Source organism: Phascolarctos cinereus, unplaced genomic scaffold, assembly GCF_003287225.1.
Source record: "Phascolarctos cinereus isolate Bilbo 61053 unplaced genomic scaffold, phaCin_HiC Scaffold_4;HRSCAF=312, whole genome shotgun sequence".
Classification (NCBI taxonomy): domain Eukaryota; kingdom Metazoa; phylum Chordata; class Mammalia; order Diprotodontia; family Phascolarctidae; genus Phascolarctos; species Phascolarctos cinereus.
The window spans coordinates 218,065,011-218,090,173 of record NW_027555847.1 but is presented as its reverse complement, the minus strand read 5'-3'; the positions used below and the strand labels follow the sequence as shown (position 1 = coordinate 218,090,173).

At 39.4% G+C, this 25,163-nt stretch overlaps 2 protein-coding genes across 8 annotated transcripts in view; one reads left to right on the top strand and one right to left on the bottom strand.

Moving 5' to 3' along the window:
* CHLSN (cholesin) overlaps positions 1–25,163 on the top strand; it is a 351,907-nt gene that overhangs the window by 104,585 nt on the left and 222,159 nt on the right. For 4 of the 7 annotated variants that reach the window (XM_020978699.2, XM_020978697.2, XM_078152918.1 and 1 more), the window contains one exon: positions 7,208–7,243. The exons of 2 other annotated variants lie outside the window; for them this stretch is intronic. In XM_020978699.2, the coding sequence (XP_020834358.1) occupies positions 7,208–7,243 (36 nt within the window). Of the gene's footprint in view, positions 1–7,207; positions 7,244–22,563; positions 22,597–25,163 lie in introns of those variants that run through there. One more of the 7 variants, XM_078152919.1, reaches the window with a different exon arrangement.
* On the bottom strand, positions 1,541–24,645 carry LOC110202501 (uncharacterized). Its single transcript, XM_020978694.2, has 2 exons — positions 24,204–24,645; positions 1,541–3,663 (listed from the first exon to the last, which is right to left on the bottom strand). The coding sequence occupies exon 2, from the start codon at positions 3,624–3,626 to the stop codon at positions 2,640–2,642; it is 987 nt and encodes a 328-aa protein (XP_020834353.1). The 5' UTR covers positions 3,627–3,663; positions 24,204–24,645; the 3' UTR covers positions 1,541–2,639.

Here is a 25,163-nt window from a genome sequence, read left to right as displayed (position 1 = left end):
ATCCCTACAATGACATTTAGCTTGGATCAGGTCTGGTCCTGATGACATAATCTTACATCTTCTTGAATATTTTGCTCTTAAAATGATTCTGTAACCCCATTTTGTAAAAATTAGAAATTGAAATCAATGTTTCTTTCCTTCTTCCCATCCCCTAAATGGAGGAATTCTGAAAGCTTCTGTCCTTAGTCCTCTTGATACATCCTTAGAATATTTTATCCACTTCAATTTAATCCACATGTGCATTATATTCCAGTCCATAGATCCCTCCTTCGCTTGTCCTAGGCTCTAGCCTCATGTTTCAGCCTACCTGCTCTGCCTCTGAGACCTCAGACCCAACACATCTGTAACTGAACTCTTATTTCTTTCCCTAACCAGCTCTTTCTCCTGACTCTTCAGTTGCTGTTAATGATACAAGCTCAGAACCTCAGAGATCTTTGACTCTTCCCTTTGCCTTAGTTCTCAACTTTCAATCACTCTATGTGGCCTGTATATGTATATGTATATGTGTGTGTGTGTGTGTGTGTGTGTGTGTGTGTGTGTGTGTGTATCCCTGCCTTTCCATTCCTATCCCCACCCTAATTCCAGCCTGTATTGCCTTGTGCCAAAACGATTTGAATAGCCTTCTAATGATTATTTTTGCATTCCCCTCCCTCATAACCTCTAATGTCTACCATCTTCCATTACCCACCACATTACCATAAGCTTAATCTTCCTATAGCATCATTAGATCATCACTTCCCATAAAATCTATAGTATTTCCACACTGTCTCTCTTAATGTCAAGAGGTCTTAACCATTTTTTGTGTCCTAGCCTGCTTTGGCATTCTGATAAAGCTTAGAACCTCTTCTCAGAATAGTATTTTTAAATGCATAAATTAAAAAAGTAGGATTACAAAGGAAACAAATGACATTGGAATACAGTTATTAAAATACTTTAAAAAAAAGTTCCCTAACCCCAGATTATGAACTCCTGCAGTAAATCAGCATGACCTCTAAGTTTTCCACAAACTGAATGGTTCATTGCTTGACAAATGTCTCATTTTTTCCCATCTCAGTTTTTTCTTTCATGCCATTTCCTCCTGCCTCATGGCTAATATAGAAATTTGTTTTGCATGTCTACACACATTTGTAATGGTTTTTAAATTTTTCTTGCCTTTTCAATAGGTGAGGGTAGGGGGAAGAAGAGGAGAGGGAATTTGGAATTGAAAATAAAATTGAATAAAAAAGAAAGAAAAAAATTCTTCAGTTTTCAATGCCTTTTGTTGCCATCTCTGCCTGGTGAAATTCTCACACTTTCATCAAAGTGCTTCTTAAATGCCTTCTCTTCCATCACTCTTTACCTGTACTACTCAAATGAAGAGATTTTTCATTGTGTATCTCATAGCAATTTGCATTGACACATCATTCTCCCTAGTAGAATCAAAATTTCATGAGACCAGGGACCGTGATTGATTCACTTTTGTGTCCTTTACAAAATCTAGCACAGTTTCTGCCACCTAATAGGCACATTATGACTATTTGGGAATAAATGAAGCAGAGAATTTTCAAAAATATGTGTTTTTTATTCCTGCCTCACAAAACTCACTTGGCAGGTGAGCACACATGCTTTAACTTAAGAGAAATTATTTTGCTGCATATTTCTCATGTAAAACCATTGGCATCAAGAATTATTCTTGGATTTACAACTAGTAATAGTAAAGGAATACAGTAAAGTTCAGGCCATACTCAGTGTAATTAATTTCATTCATTTACCTTCCCAAGACCAGGCTAATCTTGAACCACTCAAAATAAATATTCCTGGCATTTGTATATCTGCTTTTTCCTTTCCAAAGCACCTGTATACTTGTGCTCTTGTTTGAGCTCTACAGTAATCCTGTAAGATAGATAAATAGGTGGGGCATTTGTTATATGAAATAAATTGAAAAGCAACTTCAACAAAATCACAGTCTCAGAGTCTTGGGACCAGAACCTTGGTATCCTCAGTCCTAACTGACTTGTTTTTTTCACTATAGTGTATTAGAGCAAACAGAACATTGTCCCATTGTTGTCCCTGAATCAACATCATAAAAACCATTTTTAAATATGTGAGTGATAACTTTTTAACCTCAGTTTGTTATAGTATTTTTTTTAAAACCCTTATTTTATTTATAGTAAGACATGAGCCAGGTTTCTCTGGCTAATTCAGCTACTCTTGAGAAGCAGTTTCTGCTGTAACAGTCATATGTGCTTTACCTCTCTGTTGTTCCATATTGTCTTTCAATGAATAGCGTATTTTAAAACAAACTGGGAAAGTGAAATATTGCTTAATTATCTAAATATATTCTGGCTTGTATTTATTGAATACATTGTGAATGTATTCAGGTAACTTGTGAGGGAGCTTAAAAAGGCTGGCTGCCTTCCATTTTGATTTTTTATTTAGATGGACGCGCTTTTTAGCATTTAGGAATATTTGGGGATGATCTAGACTCTAGTAGTAACAAAATCCCCACAGTCTCCTGCCAAGACATCAAATCCTGCCTGCTTGATCTTGCAGTGCAAATGTGGAATTTCAGCAGATGTATTGTGCTCCTCTCAAAAGGCTGAGCCGCTAATGGCTTTCCAGTGTTGCCCCCCTCCACCATGCATTGCTACAGACGCATTTTAGATTCCTCTCTCCAGGGGCATGCTGTTGTGGGTCTCTTCTTCCCTCCGGCACCATTTGGTTAGATTTTGTAGGCTTTTCTTCAGGGAACGCTTACATGGCTCATGAAGAAAAAGAATGACCAGGTTACTTGCCCAACTCTCACCAAACAGGACCAGCTCTGCAATGTTCATGATGAGCTCATCTCTAGGAGAACCATTATCCCTCTGAAGTTTGAGCCTAAACCTGTTGAGTAGCATAATGTTGTAAAAAAGACGACAGGCAAACATGATCAGGGTGATGGTCAGCATGACCAGGTAAGTGGGCCTGTTGTCTTTCTGTGGAGGAGTAACTCTTTGTACTAGCTTCCCAATGAGTAAGGTAAAGAAAACCACTTCTATAATCAGCGTCACCCCAAAGCCCAAGCTGAATTTGACAATCTCATATTCGGGCCAGGCTGTCAGTGGGTCCACCTGACATAGGGTACTTTTAAGTAACAAGCCAGCTGTGCCTAGAAGCATCACCCCTCCCAAGGAGCTGCTGAAAGCACAAACAAAGATAAGGCTCAGGTTTCCCAGGGGCTTTTTGATCGGTGTCACCACTCTCAGATAGGGCAAGTAATCCTGGAACAGGAATGCATAGAGCATGGCAATCTGAATGTATTGAGCATTGAAGTAACAAATGTTGAAGAAAAAAGAGAGTACCCCACAGCTCAGATTGGTGGTTAGTATGTAATCTGGTCTAGTTATGGCAGTGAATGAAAACAGGGTCACCAGAAGGTTCGTCACAGTCAAGTCCAAGAGGTACAAGTCCAGTTTTCCCATCCTAGTGTGCCTCTTTATAAAGGTGGTCATGTTGAATGTGCTGGCCACCAGACTTGTTGGGACAAACAGTGCAATGTAGATGTGCATAAATCTTGATATGATATTCTGTGACCTTATTATATCTTCAATTTCAATGAAGTCTTTACTTGGATATTTTATCCACGTCATGTTGTGTGAGATCATCTTCTCAGGAAGGACTTTAGGAAAATGAAGTCACAGTCTGTAAAAGAAACAGATCCAGAAATGACCTCTCATTGACTCAAGCATGAAGGGTGGATGGTTGGTCATAACAGGACAGTCATAATTTTGAAAGAAGGTGTTGGGGTTTTTTACCTCAGGCCCAGAAGAAAGCTTGTTTTCAGTCATTTTCTTTTGTGGACAGCAAGTTTCAGGAAACCTGGGGCATTCTTTGGGGGAAGGTTCTAGAGCAGGGATGGGAAACCTGTGGCCTCAAGGCCACATGTGGCCCTCTAGGTCCTTAAAGTACAGCCCTTTGACTGGATCCAAACTTCACAGAACAATTCCCTTAATAAAAGGATTTATTTTGTATAACTTGGACTCAGTTAAAAGGCCACACCCAAGGACCTAGAAGGCCATATGTGGCCTCAAGGCCAAAGGTTCCCCACCCTTGTTCTAGAGGTTCCTAGTAAAAGTAGAATTCCTAATACCCACTTTAAAAAGTTGGAGCAAAAGGTATAAAATTGCAAAATGGGCAAAATACATTCTTCTGACCTTCCAGTTTCTCTCCACGTCTTTGTCTTCCAGGTACCTGTGCTCCTACACCTCCTCTAGTCTTTCTTTCCTCATGTGCCTCGTGTACTCAGATAGACATTCATTCACCTAGAGGCCTTCCCTTCCATTAGAATTCCCATATACTGAGGTTAATCTCAGTACTCGCTCAGTATTGATCCAGTTAAAATAATTAATACTAATGTGTGAACCATCAATATACAACACCTTCCTCATATGTGCAGGAAAGTAGTTAGTTGGTACAAATCCACCTCCAGTGAATGGAATGAGGTATTTTTGATCAGGGGATCTTTCTGCTTGCCTGTGACCCATGTATCCCTTTCTTAGTGTGTGTGTGTGTGTGTGTGTGTGTGTGTGTGTGTGTGTATACACTCACCCATAAAAATACCAACTAATCTGTCAGGTACAAACATGCCCTCCCGTGTACACAAACACTTTCATGTTTGCAAGTAGCTCAGCACCTTAGAGGATCAGTAAAAAGTCATCAGGAGAAAAGATGGTACACACTAATGTATGTAATATTCAGATTCAAAACCAAGAAGGGCAAGTGGTGACTTCCTTTCCTGTCCACCCTCTCAGACCATCCCTGGTGAGGACACCATATTTGATATTCTCCAAGATTTGAGTCATAAACCAAAATGAGTTTTTTCAGTAACTTCCCCATTCCTTTTTCCAACAAGGATTTTTTTTTATTTTCTTAAGTCTATAATTTATTCTCAATATACTTTATATGCTATATTATTAGGCACTTTACCCAAATTCCAAAGACAAAACCATAGAAAGAGCGAAGAATAATTATAAGAGTTGATTCTTAGTCTCTGATCTATTTTAGTTCTGGATTTGAGTATTTTTGTTTCATATTTTGAAACTCTCATGCATTTTAAAGTTTTAAAAAATTCTGCTATGGAAATGATAGAAAATTTCACAGTGTGGCCATAGCAGCCATCATATTTTTTAAGATGATCTCCATTGGATTGCAATCTGATTTATTCCTTTTCAGCCTGGAGTACATTTTTACTGCTAAGCTGTAAATTCCCAAAGTTAGAGGTTTCACCGACAGTGTTGACAGACTGTTAGCTATAATGGTCCCATCATGTATCACTCTCATATTTCTGTTTCCATACAAAATGGCTTCTCTTTTTTTCCTTTTAACTAAACAGTAGGCTGTGTTGCAAGATATAATTGCTATTTATTCAAAGGAAATTGAAGGCCATAAATTCAGAGGTATAACTTTAATAGAATACCTGAAGGCTTGGTGGGTATAACTGAAAAATGGTAGTTAGCATATACTTTGTGTGATAAATAAATATCCCTAAGACGTAGAGTCATTGCAGATTACAGAATTGATTTGCCATGAAGAATGCATATTTTATTTGAAATATACATTTGCTATAAAGTAATGTGATTGTTGTTTTGGGGGGGGGGTAGGGGACCATACATACCATAGCTTGTCTATTTCAATGAATCTTGTCCCTTTCAAAGCAGTCTTTTTTGAGAGGCTGTACACTTATACCAATAATGTCATAATTGTTCAAGAGCTTTTTGGAACTCCTGTTTGGGACTTAGGATCAATGTAGTGAACTGAAAAGAGATTCAGTGGATTTGGGTTCAAATCTCAGCTTTGCTACTTTATCTTTATGTGACTGTGAATAAGCCATGTAATCTGTCTCTACCTCTTCTGCTGAATGAATAAGGGTTTGGATGAAATGATCTTCAAGATCTGTTTCGTCCCTAAATCTTTGATGTCATGACTGTAGCTGAAAGAAGGCTTAGATAAGATCTCACCCAACCTCCTCAGTGTAAAGATGTGGAAATTGAGGCCCACAGAAGTGACTTGTGGAAAATGACAAAAGATAGTCCTTGCTATAAGAGATTTGGAAGCCAAGTCCTCTGACTCCAAATCCAGTGCTGTCTGCACTAAAGCAGGCTGCTTCACTTGTGTTCAGACCTTTTGTAGTCCCCTTGGCATTTAACACAATCTCTCGTACATGGTAAATCTGTTAAATTGTTTTTTTCAAAATCCAAAGTAGAAGTTGAGGGAGGGTGTGGTAGTGAAAAGAGGCCTGGATTTGGAGTCAGAAAACCCACCTACAGATCCTAGCTTTGCTTCTTTCTCCCAGAGCTGATGTTGGGCAAATGATTTTAATTACCTTGGGCCTTGGATTCCTCCTCTGTAAATTTCAGGGTCAAGGTAAAATGATCCATATGGTCCCTTCTAGCTTTAGATCCTATAAAACCATGTATGACATTCAGTGTCAATCAGTTTTCACCAATGGACCCGTCGTTACTGTTACATCCAAAACACTGGTGAAGTTATCCTGCCATAGTTATAGGTAACTTTAAGTTATCTGATGAAACATTGGTGTCACCTCCCAGGGAAAAAGCCACACCCTCCTGGAGAGCCTTGTCATGAACCAGTCTAATGTGAACAGTGAAGTTGCCTATGGTTTCTTTTTTGAAAACTTAATGTTAACAAAGGTGAGAAATAAGCCAGGAGATTAGCTTTTTCGGTGAACTAGAATAGCAACTTGGGGGGAGGGGCGGGGAGAAAGGTCAAAAATTGGATATTGACCTAGATTTATAGAGGAAGCATGATGTACTAGAGAGCTCTGATCTTCCCCTGGAGCCAGGAAGACTTGGGGTCATGTGTTTCCTCTGACTTATACTGGCTGTATGACCCTGGGCAAGTCAGTGAAACTGTCTAAACTCTGACTAAAAGCAACTATCTAAAACTCTGTACTGATCTGATCTACTTTGATAAATGCAATTCCTTACCAGGAGAGGAGCCCCTTACAGCCATGACATCCCAGATTTAGTCCCTTAATCTTGGTTTGCTTCCACCGCACCTCTTCAGTTTATTGGCATTAGTCGTGTTCAAATTCAGTTTAATTTTGATAGAGAAATACATCCCCACTCCCTGTGCCCATTCACTAATCTTATGTTAATATAATAATACATTAACATTTAAAAAATTTAATTAATAATGAATAATTCCCCTTCTCTCTCTTTTCCAGATATCCTCAGACCCTTTAGAAACAGGAGTTTCTCAGGTGTGTCTCCAGCTTTTTTTTTTTGAAGAACCATGGTTATAGGGCTTATAGTATTTCAGTATCAGCTATCTTCCAGTGAGTAAAATAGTGAATAATCACTATGCATGATTCCAGCATGACTTGAAAATTAAGAGCATAGGCTGTCCTAAGAGGAAATTATCAGAATTTTTCTCTAAGGCAAATTGGAAAGAGAATCTTTTGAACTTTTACCATAGGTAGAAAATAAAATTGTTCTAAACAGAATGGCTTAAAGAGCATGAGATGTTAAATCTGGATTGATTGGGACTAATTGGACTGCTTCTCTTTGGATGCTTGAGAATAAATGTTTTGTTTTGTTTTTAATAGCCAGAGGCTGTCAAAGTCCTTTGATTTAGGAAACAAATTGTCACATTTCAATTTTATGCTTTGTGGATTATCTGGAGCATAGGTTCCCAAAGTGGGCGATACTGCCCCTTGAGGGGCACTGAAACAGTTGGGGGCGGGGGGGGGAGAGGGGGAGAGGTGATAGTAGTTTTTTTAAAAGTGAAAAGATTAAGAAAGTAGATTTCCAGGGGGGCGCTGAGTAATTTTTTTTTTTTGAAAAGGGGTTGGTAGGCCAAATGGGTTTGGGAACCTCTGATTCTGGAGCTACCTCCAGCCTGTTCAGCCAGGTTCAGGGCTTCTGATTTTAGGCAGGGCTAAATGAGGATGATGAGCTGTTTGTGTCTGAATGGTTTGTTTAAGCATGTGTCCTTGATTGTGCTTCAAAACCAAACAGAAGTGATCTTCAGTCATCCATTCCATTGTGTGTGCCTTTTTTCTTTTCCATAAAGAAAATCTGACTCAAATTCAGCCGCATGGCAACTGCATTACTAATAGATAGTATACTATTCTAATAGGGGCTGCAGAAAACTGGAAGCAAAGCAGAAGTTACATCAATCAGCAGCTAGGTGGTACAATAGATAAGAGTCCTGGGCCTGGAGTCAGGAAGACTCATCTTCCTGAGCTCAGATCTGGCCTCAGACACTTGTTAGCTGTGTGACCCTGGGCAAGTCACTTCACTCTGCTTCAGTTTCCTCATCTGTAAAATGAACTAGAGAAGGAAATGACAAATGACAAACCACTCCAATCCCACAAAGAAAGTTACGAAAAGTTGGACATGACTGAAGATGACTAAACAACATTTATATAGTGCTTATTATGTGCCAGGCTCTCTGTAAGTGTCTTATAATTATTATCTCATTGGATTCTTACCAAAACCCTGGGAGGTAGATGAGGAAACTGAAGCAAACGGGGGAGTTAAATGACTTGCCCGCCATCAGAGCTAGTAAGTGCCTAAGGTCAGATTTGAACTCAGATCTTCCTGATTCTATGTCTAGCACTCTATACACTGCACCACCTAGCATTTATTAAGTACTTCTAATATGCAAGATGCTAGGGGATACAATGACAAAATGAGACACAGCCTCTGCCCTCCAGGAGCTTACATTTTGTTGGAGAGACAACAGTAGGCATCATGGTACAGTGGTAAGTACCCTGGCTGTGATGTCAGCAGACCTGGACTCATTCCATCTCTGACATTTACTCTCTGTGTGACTTTGAGCAAGTCATTTAACTTCCCCAGGTCTTAGTTTCCTCATCTGTAAAATGAGGGGATGGGATAAGTGACTGCTGAGGCCCCTTCCAGCTCTGAATCTGTGATCCTGTGAAAAGTAAACAAGATATGGACAAGATAAACAAGATAATTTACTAGTAGGGTCAAGTGGGGAATCACAAATGACTTCATGAAAGGTGTGGTTACACTGAGCCCTGAAGGCAGTGAGGCCTGCTGAGAGGGAGAGGTTAGGAGGACCTGCTGTGCAGGGGACAGACAGTGTGAGAGCATGGACACAGGCGAGGGGGCGGCCTGCAGGAGGTGAGTCAGGAACACCAATTTGACAGCAGTGGAGGGTGCGTGAAGAAGAGCAATGCAGGATAAGTCTGGGAAGGTTAAGGCAGAACTTGTTAGGGGGTGAAATATGAGTGATATTTTCTGTGGTGGAATCCAGTAAAGGTGACTGAGGTGGCCTGGTTAGACAGGCAGGAGACTATGGGAGGAGACTTGTCCTTCCAAACTGCCTGTCGTGGAGCAGTTCAGGAGAGGAATGGTGTTTATTGCTTTCAGTGCTGCTTCCTCCTAGGCTGGCTTATACTCTTCCTTGGCTTTTCTTTCCTTATCCTTATTATCTCAAATGAGATGGTAATTGTAAAGCGCCTAGCATGCTGCTTCCCACATAGTAAGCTCTGTGTAAAGGTTAGCTATGATTATTATTATTATTCCAGAGAATCTACTGTTATGTAAACCCTCCTCACCTGTCATTTACTATTTATTTTTTAGGGAATGGGGTGAGGAAAAGATGGGTCAACAATGACCCACAAGCCTTTGAGATTTCCCTGTTTCCATAGGGACTCAAAGGGGTCGATTTAAAGAGGAGGAGTTTAGCTTAATATTGGCCCACACACTTGGAGCCTGGTGTTAAATTCTGGGCTGCTGAGAGTCAAGTTTATCTATCTGAGCTTGGAACATTGTTGCCCTGGAAAACTCTGGTGCTTAATTGATCAAACCTGCTCATCATTGGAATCCTGTGCTCACTTAATAGCCTTTGACTATTTGAGTTAAATGGTCTCTTAGTGATGTTACTATTCAGTTTTGGAGCACTGAAATTATACTGCTTAGCTGGATTTTGATTGGTTGCATGGTGTGCTGTTACTAGAACAGCTGTCCTATTGGATCCCCTTTCACCCCTCACTCCCCATATAGAAGTAGACAAACCCTAAGGCAGCATGAGTCTGTTCTTATTTTGAGTTATCTGTTTGGTAGATGAAGTGACTAAAGAAGTGCATTATCTGTATTTTCCAAGCTGTGGTGCGTAGAAATATTTAATGGTATCTGTCTTTTTCCTTATATTCTCCATAGTTTTCTTTTTTAGAGTATAAGGATATTGATTCCCTTCTGTAAGAACAACCAATAGCTCCCTAGTTTCCCCAAATTGGAATTCCTTAGCCTAGGCTGAGGGTTTTCCTACAATTGGTGCCCTACTTTACCAGTTCTTCCTTATTTTCTACTACACTGCCCTTGCTTCAGTCACCTTCCCATTGACTACAAATACCATTTTCATTACTATTTATGTACCTTTATCATGCTTTTGCCCTCCACCCAAAAAGACCTTACTCCTCAGTTTGATAGTACACTTCTTATAATTCATAGTCCTTTACACAAATTCACTGCTTTCATGAAGACTTTCTTGCCAAATCCAACTACTTCTTTCTATTACTAAGGATAATTGACTCATAGAATTAATAGAGGTTTTTTAGAGTTGGAAGGGATTTAAAAATAATTTAAACCAGAGCCTTTGTTTTAAAGATGTGGACACTGTGGGCCAGAGATAATAAAGTGACTTTCCCAGGAAGAACACATCTCTTTTGTGGCAGAGCTGGGACTAGAAACATGGTCTCTTAATAGATTCCTGCCATTTTCTTCTATATTACATTGCTAGTTCTGAGCCCTTACATATGCTTGAGATATACCACACTAAGTTGTATCTACTTTAATGTACTGTCATAGAATTATACTCTTTTGGTTTCATGTCTGCATCAGTTTCTTAACTAGACTGTAAGCCCCTTGAGGTCAAGAACTATTTCTTCTACTTCTTTTGTATCCCCCATGGTGCTTGGGCAGGTAGCAGGTGCAGAGTAAGTGCGTATTAAATTGAATGATGATGAGAAAGAATAGAGCCAAGAAAAAATAATAAGCAACCTTTTGGTAGCTTCTTCCAAAAAAACATCACTTTAAGCTCAAAATTGCCCACATGAGTACACATAAGCTCTGGGAAGATCTCTTTCAAATATATTGATAACGACCTTTCTAACCTTTTAGAAAAATCCTCCTAAACACAGACAGACACCTGAAGATTTGATTGCTTGATTTTGATATCCATTTTTCTGTGGATTCCTGAAGACGGCAGTGGTACTATAGAATGTAGAGGGTGACTGATAAGTCATTTTCATGGTTAAAATTTGGGCATTTGGCACAGGCATGGTTATTCTGTAAAGCAAAGGTTCTCAGACTTCTCTTTTCTCCCCCCCTCCTGGCATAGAATTCTTTGTCATGAACAATTTAGGTTGGCAACTCTGCAGCAGAATTTGGAGACTCACATATACTCAGTTTCCTTTCATTAAGACCAACTGTTTTTATTTAAAGTCCTTTGCAGCTACAGAGCCTCATGTGTTCTTGTGTTAGTGCATATATGTAATAGGTGAGTTTTTTAGAATGAATACTATATTTACTATAGAATGAATAACTATAGTTACTGTACGATGTAGGCTGAACTAGCAAAATCCATGTGAAACAAAATTATTGATAAATTTTCTTTTATTTGCAATGGCATAATGTCCAAAATTCCATAGCACACCTAGCAAAACTCCCAGCACATTAGTTTGCCTCAGCATAGTCTTTGGAAATGACTTCAGTGAAAGAAGGCAGCATGAGGTTGTAGAAGGAACTTTGGAAAAGGAGTCTTGAGACCTGGGGGTTGGTCCCAGCTCTGCTACTTCTTGAGCTATGTTATTTGGGGGCAAATTAATTTCTCTTTTTAGACTCTATTTTCATCTGTAAAATTTAGGCATTCAATTAGATTACTTGTGAAGTGTCTTCTAGATCTAACATTTTCTGATATGAGATATAGGCAGTATGTATGGCTTGAAGTTTTTGCACTTAAGAAATGCCATTGGATTGATTAATCCTATTTTCTTTCTATAGATACAGAAGAGATAAAAAGCTCCTTGTTCTGATGGTGTTTTCCTTGTAGTTTAATTCTTTCCTTGCCTCAGCCCAAAGAGATTTACTTTTTCTTTCTTTTGTCATTATCTCTTTTTTCTGGTAGAAGTGAACTTTTGTAGCTCCTTCAGGCTCTATTAATATTTCCATTACTGTCTACTCAGCTCTTTCCAAACCTTCTGCCAAGTGAACTGTTGAGTAACCGTGTCAGCTTCTTTTACATGGAATCTCAGTCTCACTTTGTGGTTCATAGCTTTTGTGGTTGGCTGATTATCCAGGCACAATCTGGGAACTTGCTAGTTAAAGTAGTTTTTATCTGGAAAACTGCCATACCCAGGGCAGGAATAGAGCTGATTAGTGTTTTGATATGTTGGATGACAAAACATTGGGATCTACCCTTGGTACTGATATTAAAATGATATTTTGAAGAGGAATGAAATTGAGGCTCTCTGTGTGTGCACATATCTCTATCTATATATCTGTATGTATCTACGTATGTATCTCTCTGTCTATCTATCTATCTACTGTCTGTCTGCCTATCTGAACTAACTTCAAAGCATCAGATTTAAAACTTCTGTGTATTTATACTGCTTTTGCGGAGTGATGTGTTGTTTTCAAGAAAATAGTATTTTCATGCAGTGTTAAAGAGATACTGTCAGGCTATTTAGGCTCTTCTCCTCCTCCCCTCTCCTTTCTCTTTGCCTCAAGACAAAATAATTTCAGAAACAGCATTGTTCTTGGAGATAACTTGCAGTTGTATTCCTTCATATGTACTGAGTAAAATAATCTTGCCCAAGAGAGTAGGAATATAAATAAAGTGCTATTTTTGAGTCTTCTGAGGCTGATTATTTCATTGGTTCTGTATTAGTTTTATATAACCATGATCAATAAGGTTTTCTCACTCTGTTTTTGCGTGTGTGTGTGTGTGTGTGTGTGTGTGTGTGTGTGTGTGTGTGTGTGTGTGTGTGTAGACAAACAGAGAGAGATCTTGTTTAGGGTCTGAGTATGCCCTTAAAACCCTTTTCTCCTCCAAACAGTAGTGATGATTGCCATACTTGGTGGGAGGAATGGGGAATGAATTCAAGAATACACACAGGGCTCCGGTAGGGCAGACTTTTTTTGGTCATTGTGTAGAGGAAGCAGAGCCACTGAGATGGAATGCAGCTGGCCTGTATTGCACAGCTAAAAGTGATATGATGGGATCTGTGCTCCATCCTAAGTCCTACCTGATAGGATAGACCAATTTCTCCTTTCCCCAACCACTTGACCACAATCAAGTGCTTAAGACATATATAAGAATGAGAATATTGTTTCTCTTTTTCATCCATTTCCTCAAATAAGCCCCAAGGACCCTAGAAACTTTCTTGTTGTTGTTCATTTGTTTTCAGTTGTGTCCAACTTTTTGTGACCCCATTTGGGATTTTCTTGGGAAAGATACTGGAGTGGTTTGCCATTCCCTTCTCTAGCTCATTTTTATAGAAGAGAAAACTGAGGCCAATAGGGTTAAATGACTTTCCCAGGGTCACACAGCTACTAAGTGTCTAAGGCCAGATTTGAAGGAAGATGAATCTTCCTGACTCCAGGCCTGTGTGTGTGTCTATATGTGTGTGTGTGTGTGTGTGTGTGTGTGTGTATGGATGTATATACCATGGCTGTATAGGGAATTGACATGAGGACAGAGTACAGAAATCTCAATGTAGACTTTATTGTCCCCCTGAAACTAGCCTAAATCTAAATTCAGAAGGACCACTCATGGGCCACAATCTCTTCCTCCTACTTTCAAGTCCCTACATGGTATAAGACACACAATTACCTTATGTTTCCCCCAACTCCAGGGTTAGTCAAATCAATAATTATTCATTAACCTACTATGTTCCAGGCATTGTGGTAAGTGTTGGAGATAATGAAGAATGCTCTCAAGGAATTCACAGTCTAATGGAAAGACAATATTTTAAAAATTAAGAATAAATAAGATATAGACAAGATAATGTTAGAGGGAAGGACTAGCATTTGTTTTTTATTTGTGAACATACGGGCTAGAAAGTTTGCCTAAGCTTGTCTACTTGAGTTGACTATATGTTGTTTGTTCTTCATTTTTTTTTTTTTGGTTCTCCATTTTTGAAGAGGACCATGACATCAGAAAAGTGATGCCATGACTTGCAAGTGAAATGGATTTAAGTGAGAGAGGACTGTGCAAAATTACCAGCCTCACTTGCTCCTCTAGAGCCATCTGGGGCTAGTGGTGTGATATAGATCAGGAAAACTAGAGATAGCCCAGGATGCAGTAGGAGACCTTGGCCTTCTCAAGCTATTTATATAAAAACTAGTTGTGCCTCCCTCATCCCATTGAGTCCACATCTGATATTTCCGGTGGAGGTTATGTGGCTGTGCAGTGTCATTGACCAAAAAGCATTGAGAACAATTTTTAAATTTAAGAAATACATACTAACTCTTTATGTCCCTATAGAATTGCTATGGGAAGGATCCTTGCACAGAGATAGCAGCATGGTAGAGAAGAATACCTGCTTAGATTTAGAGTCAGAGAACCAGCCCTACCACTTCCTCTTTGAGTGGTCTTAGAGAAGTCACTTAACATCTCTCTTGTTTCTTCATTCTCTTGGAAGGAGAAGGTTGTACTAGATGACCTCTAGAAGTTCCTTCCAATTCTACATCTATGCTCCTAGTACATCCACTTCACTTTTCTTTTTCTCTTGTCTTTTTCCTAAGCTGCGACTTGAGTGGACTTTAGTAAGTCAAGAATTCATACAAGGTTCACTGACCACACTTAATGACTTTATGGTGATGGCTTGCTTTTTGTACTCCTGCTTTTATTTAGAGCAGGGATTGCTAACCTGGAAGCTATGAATCTTTTTTAAATAAATATTTTGATAACTGTACTTCAATATAAGGCAGCTAGATGGTGTACTGGATAGACTGGGCCCTGGAGTCAGGAAGACTCATCTTCCTGAATTCAAATCAGGTCTCAGGCACTTTCTAGCTGTATGACCCTGGGCAAGTCCCTTAACCCTGTTTGCCTCAATTTCCTCATCTGTAAAATGAGCTGGAAAAGGAAATGGCAAACTGCTCTAGTATCTCTGCCAAGAAAACCCCAAAAGTGGTCATGAAGGAGTCAGACATGACTGAAAAACAACTAAAACAACATTTCAACGTAATTGATTTCCCTTGTAATTTTATGTATTTCATTTTATGCATCTAAAAACATTATTCTGAAAAGAGATCCTTGAGCTTCACCAGACTGCCAAAGGAGTCCAGTACACAAAAAAGGTTAAAAATGCCTGGTTTAGAGAAGCCCTGATATTTAACTGTCTAGGCTCTTCTCTCTCCTTTATGCAATACTACTATCTGCCCATATAACTATAGAGTAAATGATGGGTTAGAATTTCTTTAGGTTTCTTGGGGATAAAGATTCTGGTAGCTAACTCTAAGTCAATACTAGTACAGTAAAAGTGGATGGTATGTAATTTGCTGACCACCCCAAAATGTTCAAATCGATTCAACAAGCATGTATTTCTGGGTGTTTACTGCATACAAGGCCCCATGTTTGGCACCATATAATGGTTTAAAGAGAAAGCATATATATTCATAATGCAGATCTGTGCTTTCATATGTTTAAAACATGTTACAGAATCCTACAAAAACTTTTAGCCAAACTATGTATGGGAAATGAATAGAATCCATACTTTTGAAAACTTTTTACATTTCCCCCAAAGGTTTCATTTGATGGTATAGATAAGCTCTGACAGGAGTATTGGTTCTAGGCCTCTTCCTTCATGTTTTGTATGTCAGTAAATTAGTGATTTTTTTAATCTGAATTTTGAATCCACGTGCCTCATTTCCTTTTTTGAGGAGTGTTGGTAACTAGGCTTAGTGGAATGCTGTAGACACAGACACTCAGAGATGTCATACAGCTTCTCTTGTCCACATTTCAGTATGTCTGAATTTTAGCAAGAAATTTGACAAGATCTTTCACAGACCACATGGAAAAGAAGGAAAGATGCGATCTGCACAATAGTACAGTTAGGTAGTTTGTGAACTGGGTACCTGACCATACCAAAAAGTGATGTTTAAAGGATTGGTCTACATGGACGGAAGTTTCTGGTGCACTCCAGTATGTTTCCTAACCATCGTTTTTCCCTACTCCAGTCAAAAGTTTTTGTTGATGCCTTGGATTGAACAAATATAAATGGTGTGCTTATCAAATGGGAGGGACAGGTAATAGAGTGAGTGACAGAATTGAGAACAGGATCTCAGAATGGAATGATGGGCTGAAACTTACAAGGTGAAATTTCCTGAGATTCCCTGTGAAGTCCTACACTGGAGTTCACAAAGACTGTACAAGAACACATATGGGGGTTGTGATCAGGAAGCGACTGGGATGAAAATATCTGAGTGGTTTTGGTGGACTGCAAGCATAGTTTGAGATGGCTGTATGATGTGGCATCTAAGAAGGCTGAATGATCTTGATCCACAGATGGTGTCTAGAGTAAGTTCTTAACCTTGAGCTTGTTTTTTAGAATATTTTGATAACTATTTCAGTATAATTGGTTTCTTTTGTATTTCATTTTCTGTATTTTAAAACATTGTCCTGAGAAAGAGGTTCATAGGAAAGGAGTCAGCAGATTGCCAAAGAGGTCTGTACAACAAAAAAGGTTAAGGACTCCTGGTCTAGAGAAAAGGACTTTCATGTTTTGGGGGCGGGGATTTTGAGGGGGCTGCCATATTTTTGAAGGGACACTCATAAGTTTAAACATGAATGTGGGTTTGGGGGGGAAGGGCAGTTACCAGTGTAGTGAAGGACTAGAAAACATTTGAAGAAATTGGGGTTGGTTAGCCTTTGAAAGAGAAAGTTTGAGGAATGGGGTAAGGAAGGGAAATTGTGCTTGACTTCGTGTATTTGAAGATTTGTATGGAAGAGGGATTAGACATATTTTGTTTAATTCTGGAGGGTAGAACATGGGGTGGGGTGGGGGGAGGTGAGCAGAGAGAAGTTCCTTGGAATAATTGGGCTGAGGAAAACTTCTTAACATTGAGCTGTCCAAAAATTATTTGCTCTTAGGAAAGTTTAGTGGAAGAGGTCTGGGTTTATTTAGCCTTCAAGCAAAGGCTAGATGACTGCTTCTTTGTATTGAACTGGATGATATATGGATATGACCTACTCTGTGTGTGTGTGTGTTGCTGTTTTCTACTTTAAAGATAAAATTGCTATACAAAAATTTTCCCCCATTTTTCAGAACAAATAAATCAGACCATGAGTATTACAAAGAAATTGTTCTCCTTGCAGTTAGGTGGTACAGTGGATAGAGTGCCTGGCCTAGAGTCAGGAAGAACTGAGCTCAAATTTAGCCTCAAGTCACTTACTAGTAAAATCCATTAAATACTTATTAAGCACCTACTATGTGCCTACTACTGTGCTAAGTGATGGGTATATAATTAATTAAAAGAAAGATAGCCCCTTGCCCTCAAAGACCTAATCAGCTAATGATCCTGGGCAAGTCATTTAACCTCTGTTTGCCCTAGTTTCCTCATCTGCAAAATGGGGAAAATAAGAGCATATAAGTGCCTGGCACTTAGTGATATGTAAATACTAGCTTTTGTTATTCTCTGTAACAAGATTCCATCCAGGATTCCTTTTTTTTAACAATATAGTCAAATGTTTGCTTCTGGACCATTTGCAGAAAAGCTTAGAGGAGGATGTGAGAAAGTAGAGGACGTGAAAGTTCAAGAGTTTGGAGTCTTTGCCAATTGGTGATTAATTGGAAATGGTCAAGTTACATAGTTAGAGATGGATTAAGAACTCCTTGATATAGCCTTCAGAGATTGTAGTGTAGGCTTTCCATTCAAATTCCATGGTACTTTCTAAATCTTAGGCAGCTAGATGACAAATGGCTAGAGTCTGGAAGACTCACCTTAGACACTTACTAGCTGTGTGACTCTGGGCAAGTCATTTAGTCTTCTCTGTCAGTCTTATTTTCCTCATCTGAAATATGATTATTATAATAACACCTACCACAGGGGTTCTTGTGAGCATCAGAAGAGTTAGCATGTAAAGCACTTTGCAAACCTTAAAAATGCTGGCTGTTATTATTATTATTATTACCTTAAGAATAAATCCCATACATTCGCTGAAAGCTTTGTTTTGGCTCTTTTAACATTTGGGGAGCATCAGTGTGGCACCAAAGCTATCTGTCCTACCCCTCCCTTGATCACTTTACCTCCTTTTCCAGTTATTCATGTGCTGCTCCTGAGGTTTCCATAAGTCTCATTTTGGTCAATGGAATTCTCTTTCCTACCAACAATATAAAGTTAATGGTGGAGGAAGAGTTGGAAATAGGATTCCATTTACCAGCATGATTTATGGAAACTTTTTGGAGTACACATATTGTGTCTGTTCTTGGATATTTCCTTCTTTTTTAAAAATAATATTTTATTAAAACAATTTTTAAAGTTTTGAGTTCCAGATTTTATTCCTGTCTTTTCCTCCCCATCTCCCTCCCTGAGACAGTAAGTTATCCAGTATAGATTATATATGTATAATCATGTAAAACATTTCCACATCATTCATTTTGTACAAGAAGACTGGGGGGGAAAAAAAGTGAAAAATAGTATGCTTCAGTCTGTATTCAGAGGTTCTGCCAACCTTCACTTCACCATTTTATTCTTATTTATTTATTCATTCATTTATTTATTTATTTTCCCCTGTAGTTGCTCTGTCCTCCGATATCCACCTACAGTGTGTTTACTGTTCGGGGTGGAGGATGGAGCTTACTTGACCACTCAGCTGTAACCTGTTTTTGCTCTGGATACCTTGGTTAAGAAGGTAAACTCTAATTGTAGAGCCTTCTTTCAGCCATTCTCTCTTGTTCCTAATGAACTCCATTACCTTCAGAAAGAATCAGGCAGAGTTGCAGAGGGGAGAGAAGAAAAATGAAGGGAAATAGAAAACCCCAGGGAAGACTCTTAACTTTTCAAGTCAATATGGCCAGAGTTGTTGTTTGGCTTTCACAATCACAAAGCTTCAGTTTGCCTGGAAATCCTGAAGCAGTTACCTTAAAATGTTTCAAAACTCTCTTTCTGCATACCAGGAAACCAAACATGAAGCATCCTATCCCTCCTCACCCTTCTCCCCTTCCACCAAATTGAGAGGGAAGACAAAATTTTTACTTAGACTTAGGGATAGCTGTACTTATTTCAGTAAATATTTATTATTATGCATGTTAGACAAAGAATAAAGTAGGCCCCTCTCCTCAAGGAGTTTATATTCTATAAGGGTGCCACCACATAAATGTAGATAAGTATAATGAAGGAAGAGAGTGAAGAGCAAAAGAGAGACAGGGACCAGAGACTTCACAAATATTTAAGTGGGGGAGAGGTCTAACAGCCTGGATGATCAGGCCTCACCAAAGAGGTGTTATTTAGTGCCTAAGGTAAGCCTTGAAGGGGGAACATAAGAATTCCAGGAGGCAGAGATGGAGGAGGAGAATATTGCAGGGATAGGATATCATTTGTACATACACAGGGAAGCCAGAGAGTGCCCTGCAATGGGGAAGACTGGGTTATAGAGACCCTTAAATGTTTGGCTAAGAGAAGTTTATATTTTACCCTACAGGCATTAGGGAGCCACTGAAGGGTGTGTGTGTGTGTGTGTGTGTGTGTGTGTGTGTGTGTGTGTGAAATGTGGTTAGATATATGCATTAAGAAAATTTTTTTGACAGCTATGTAGAGAAGAATTTGAAATACGGAGAGATGCTGGGGGCAGGAGACTAATTTGGAAACTGTTATTAATAGTCCATTTGAAAGGTTATGAGACCCTGAGCTAGATTAGGATGAGAGTGAAGAGAAAACAGCTAAGGTAAGAGATACTGTAAAGGTAGACTCTCTGACTCTGTGTGTGTGTGTGTGTGTGTGTGTGTGTGTGTGTGTGTGTATATACATATATATATACATATATATGTGTATATATATACATATATATGTATATATATATATACATATATATGTGTATATATATGTATATACACACACACACACACACGAAATAATACTTTATTTTTTTAGAAGTAGACTATATAGATATGAAATAATATTTTTTTCCCAATTGCATGTAAAACAATTGTTAACATTCATTTTTAAAATTTTGAGTTCCAAATTTTCTCTCTCCTCCCTTCCCCCCTCAGATGGTAAGCAGTTTTATATAGGTTATACATGTGCAGTCATGAAAAACAAATTTCCATGTTGGTCATGTTGTGAAAGAAGAAACAGACCAAAAAAAAAACCTCACGAAAAAATAAAGTGAAAAATAGTGTGCTTCAATCTGCATTTAGACTCTATCAGTTCTCTCTCTGGAGGTGGATAACATTTTTCATGAGTCTGTAAAGGTAGAATCTACAAGAAATGGAGGCTAATTGTCTGTGGAGGGAGATGGAGAAGGAAGAGTCATAGTTGATTCATGGGATCCTGTAATCATAGATGTAGAGCTGGAAGAGATCTCGGAGGCCATGTGGTCTGACCCATTCATTTTTACAGATTAGGAAGGTTCAATGACTTGGCTGTCAGAGTAAGGATTTGAACCCAGGTCCTCTGACTCCAAAGTCAGCACTCTTTCTCCTATATTGTGTTGCTAAGGATGATGATGTAGGTAGTGGCTCACATTTGTATTGCTCTTTCAGATTTGCACAGAGAGAGAGAGAGAGTTTGTTTATTAATACATTATCTTATTTGATCCTCATGATAACCCCTGTAAGGTAGATGCTGTTAATATTGCTATTTGCAAATGAGGAAGCAGAGGCTCAAAAAGATTGTGATTTGGCCACAGTCACATGCCTACTAAGTGTCTAAAGTGGATTTTGAACTTCCTGTGTTTAAGTTTAACATTTGTCATGCTACCAGTACTCTTAGGATGGTGGTAGCTTTGCCAGAAATAGGGAAGTTGGGAAGAGGGGCAGATTTGGGGGGAAAGACAATGAGTTTGCATTTGGTTTGATGTGTTAAAAGAGGATTTTTTAAGAACTGAAAGTTATCTGTTAAGAGTGACCTAACTCCATTTTATGCCTAATTGCCTTCCCATGCCCCCCCCATATGATGACTCAGCAAAATATCTCTCCCTACCTCCCTTGCCCCTCATCTATTTACGGATCATCTTAATCACCTTAAAATAGCTCAAGGAAGTTTTACCCCTTCTCTTTATCCTATCCGATAAAGCTGGGGTAGGCCCTTAACTCATGCTTATTGACTAACTTCCTTTGTTACTGTCTCTGGCTTACAAAGCTGTGGAGGGAAGAATGTAGTCTGTGGAATTGTGAGATGCACATGCCCATCACCTACTGCTGGTTTGTGAATAAATACACTAGAGTTTACCTGTCTGTGTGTATCCTGTGCTTGTTCATTTTGGCAGGAGCTGGTCAAGACCCTGAAAAATCTTGAAACAAGTGAGAAATATTTGCACGTGCCCCCTTCTCTCCTCTGACATTGCCTTCACACCCTGCTGCAAGCCCTTGTCACTTCAGGCCTTGACTGTTATAGTAGCCTGCCAGGTTGGTGTGCCTGTGAAAGTTTCTGCATGCCCCAGGTCACTCTAGTCCATTCTCCATTCAGCTGCCAAAGGGAGCTTCCCAAAGCACAAGTCTGTCTGTGCCACCCTCCCTCCCTTCCCCCTACCATTCACACACTTAGTGAATTTCATTTGCTCCCTCCAATCTTTCCGGTCTTCTTAGCATGTATGCTGCAATCCAGTGACACTGGTCTTCTTGCCTTTCCTAGAACATGAACCCCCATCTTCCAACTCCAGGCATTTTCACTGGCTGTTCTGTACCTGGAATGCTCCACCTTCTTATCTCTATCTTCTGTTTTTTCTGGTTTCTTTCAAGTCCCATCTAAAATCTCATCTTCTACAGGGAGCCTTTCCCAATCCCCCTTAATTCTTGTGTCTTGCCCCTGTTGTCCGTCTCCCCCCCCCCCCCAGTATATCTTAATCTGGCCTGTGTGTATGTAGTCGTTTACATGTCTGACAGTAGTCAATAAAGATTTAAGTACCTACTATGTGCCAGGCATTGTGCTAAGTGCTGGGAATACCAAGAAAAGCAAAAACAGTCTCTGCTCTGAAGGAGCTCACTATCTAATGGGGGAGCCAATATACAAACAGGCTATATTCAGGATAAATTGGAAATAAAATATTTTGACTGACTGGATATGTCCAGAAGTCATTTGGAGATGTAGGACTGACATTTAAGAGAAAAGAATATGGCTAGACATAAAGACTTGGGATTCATCTGTATAGAAATAATTATTGAATCCTTGAGAATAGATGAACTCACCAAGGGGGAAAGTGTAGATAGAAAGGAAGAGGGCCCAGCAAAGAACCCTTTTGGCATTTGTTTGTGGAGGTAGGACTGGGGGTGGAGGGAAAGGAAGGAGATTAGTGGTGATCCAGTGAAGGAATTTCAGCCAGGTCAGAAGATAACCAGGAAGAAAAGCTGCAGCCAAGAGAGGAAAGTATCAAAAGCTGCAGAAAGTTCATCTCAGGATGAGTACTGTGGAACAGGTATGGAATTTAGCTATTATTAAATCTCTGGTAATCTTTGAGAGAGCTGTTTTTGTGTGATTGAGGAAGAAATGGGTGGTTAGTCAGTGGAGGTTTGGAGTACTTAGGATTCATGGCAGCATGGTGAAGTGGGTTTGAAAACATTTCTATCACCCCTCTCTGGGCCCTGTCCCTTCCTTAGCTAGCTTGCTGTTTTCAATCGAGTCAGGAGGAAAGCAAGGAAAGTACTAAACTCTAGTTTCTACTAAAATGCTAAGATTTTAGGGACTTAATTTGTTATTATTCCCAGGAATATTTACATTTTAAAAGACTACTTGAGAGATCAAAGCAAAGGGATGAATAAATTAGGGTAAATTTCATGAGTGTGTGGGATTTGAGTTGGGAAGGGAAGAGAGGAGGTCTGCTTTTGGAAGCTGTCTTTCCCAGACTTTCCCTAATCTCTCATCATTCCACATGGCTACTGCCTACATATAATGCCATCTTTGTGTACCAAACTTGAAAATCTGGGCTTTTTTTTTTTAAGTATTAACCTGGAATCCAGTTGACACTCTGAGTTGTGCCGTTGCCCTCTAGTTTGGAAGCACCAATATCTGTCATGCCAGGCTGTTTATGTGGAATTCCAGTCTGTACCCTTCCCATTAGCTGTAGCCCTTCTCCCTTCACCCTGCCTCTTCCTTCCATTTCTCCCCTTCCTCCCAACAGCTAGAGGAATCTTCCACTTTCAGGTCTCATATTCCTCTGAAACAAATACATTCCAGATGCTCCTACTATAAAAAGTTCCTTGTTTTCTTCTGAATTTGAATTTCTCCCCATTTTTGTTCTGAAATGAAACTCCTCAACAGCAGTAACTCATTGAATTGCCCTGTTTTCTTTCAACAGTAACATTTCCGTCATCTCCAGGAGACAGCTGTGGTGAGAACCTCTAATCTCACTTAAATGAAGAAGGCCTGAGCCATCTAATCAGTGATCCCAATTCTAAATTCTAGTAAAATAAAGGTCTTTGGCTGCCTGCTTGTGTGTGAGAGAGATAGGATCCTAGGCTCTCCTGCTGGAAGGGAATTCACAGATAGATCATTTAGCCAAACAGCTGCTGCTGCTGCTGCTGCTTCTTCTTCTTCTTCTTCTTCTTCTTCTTCTTCTTCTTCTTCTTCTTCTTCTTCTTCTTCTTCTTCTTCTTCTTCTTCTTCTAACAAATTTTAATAGAGGAGGAAACTGAGGCCCAGAGAGATGTTGAGTAACTTGCTCAATTGAAAAACTCCATTCTTACGTCAGACTCCAAATCCAAATCTCTTTCTGTGTGTGTGTGTGTGTGTGTGTGTGTGTGAGAGAGAGAGAGAGAGAATGGGTATGTGAGTGGGTGTGGGGGTGTGAATGTGGAGGAGCGCACCCACTCTCAGTTGGTCCCTAAAGCCAGCCAATGTTATAAATAAACCAGTTTAAGAGAAAGAAACTTCCCACAGATGTGAAATTGCATTGGTCTCCTAGACAGCTAAAACATTGTAAATCAGAAGGAGGGGGAAGAACTAAAATTGAAAGCAGGATTGTTCTTGTTGGCAGGGCTAAAGTTTTACAGATCAAAACAAAACTAAACAAAGTTAAGCACTTACCTCAGCTACAGACCGCTCTACTCCTGAAACTGTCTGTAAGTTTTCCCCAGTGAGTCCTGGTCCGAGGACGACTTAATTAACTTCTGGATGAAAAGCTTCTATTTCAAAAGTAGCTATAGTCTTTGCCTGCTGTCTAAATACTTGTCACCTTTTTCAGTTGCTATGAACATAAGTCTGGGTAGGCAAGCACAGACTACAGAAATCCACAGTTATGCAAGGAAAACAAGAATTTGGTCTTAAGTCATTCAAACCACACACACTGCATTTTAAGTAGCATGGTTTTGTCACATGACTTAAAAAATTCAAATCAACCTACTAGTGAGGTATTTTGGTATCCTAGAACAAGAAAGTAAAGTGTGTGTGTGTGTGTGTGTGTGTGTGTGTGTGTAAATGTGTACTTCTGAGTGGCTGGGGCCATCTACTTCCTCCTTTAGATTCCAAAAGTTGGCCCCTTCACAAAACAGCCCCACCCAGAGTCTAGCCAACCTCTGTAGCTGAATTTTAATAGTCCCACTGCTTAAAATAAGACCCAGTTCCCTCCACACCCACAATGACATAGCAAACCATGAAAATTTTTTAAAAAGGTACCCCAAACCTGTAGAAGCTAAAGAAAATACTCTCATATGTTCTCATTAATATCCCTTAGATTTTTCTAGTTCTGCCTTTATTCAAAATAAGATCAGCTTTATTCTGTATTCTTGGAATCTAGAGTCTAAAGCTCATTTATTTTCCACTGAACACAGTATCCTACACTGAATAAGCAATCACATTAATGGTATGACTGGAGAAGTTACCCCTGCCACCATCCAGAAACATATTCCCCACTAGCCTTCCAAAGTGCCTGAAAATCCCTCCAACTCCCAAACTCCCAAAGACTCATTCTTGGGTTAAGACATTGTCTATATCGAGGCATTTTTATCTGGGTGGGATGAAGGCATAAGCAACTCTTATTGTCACAGG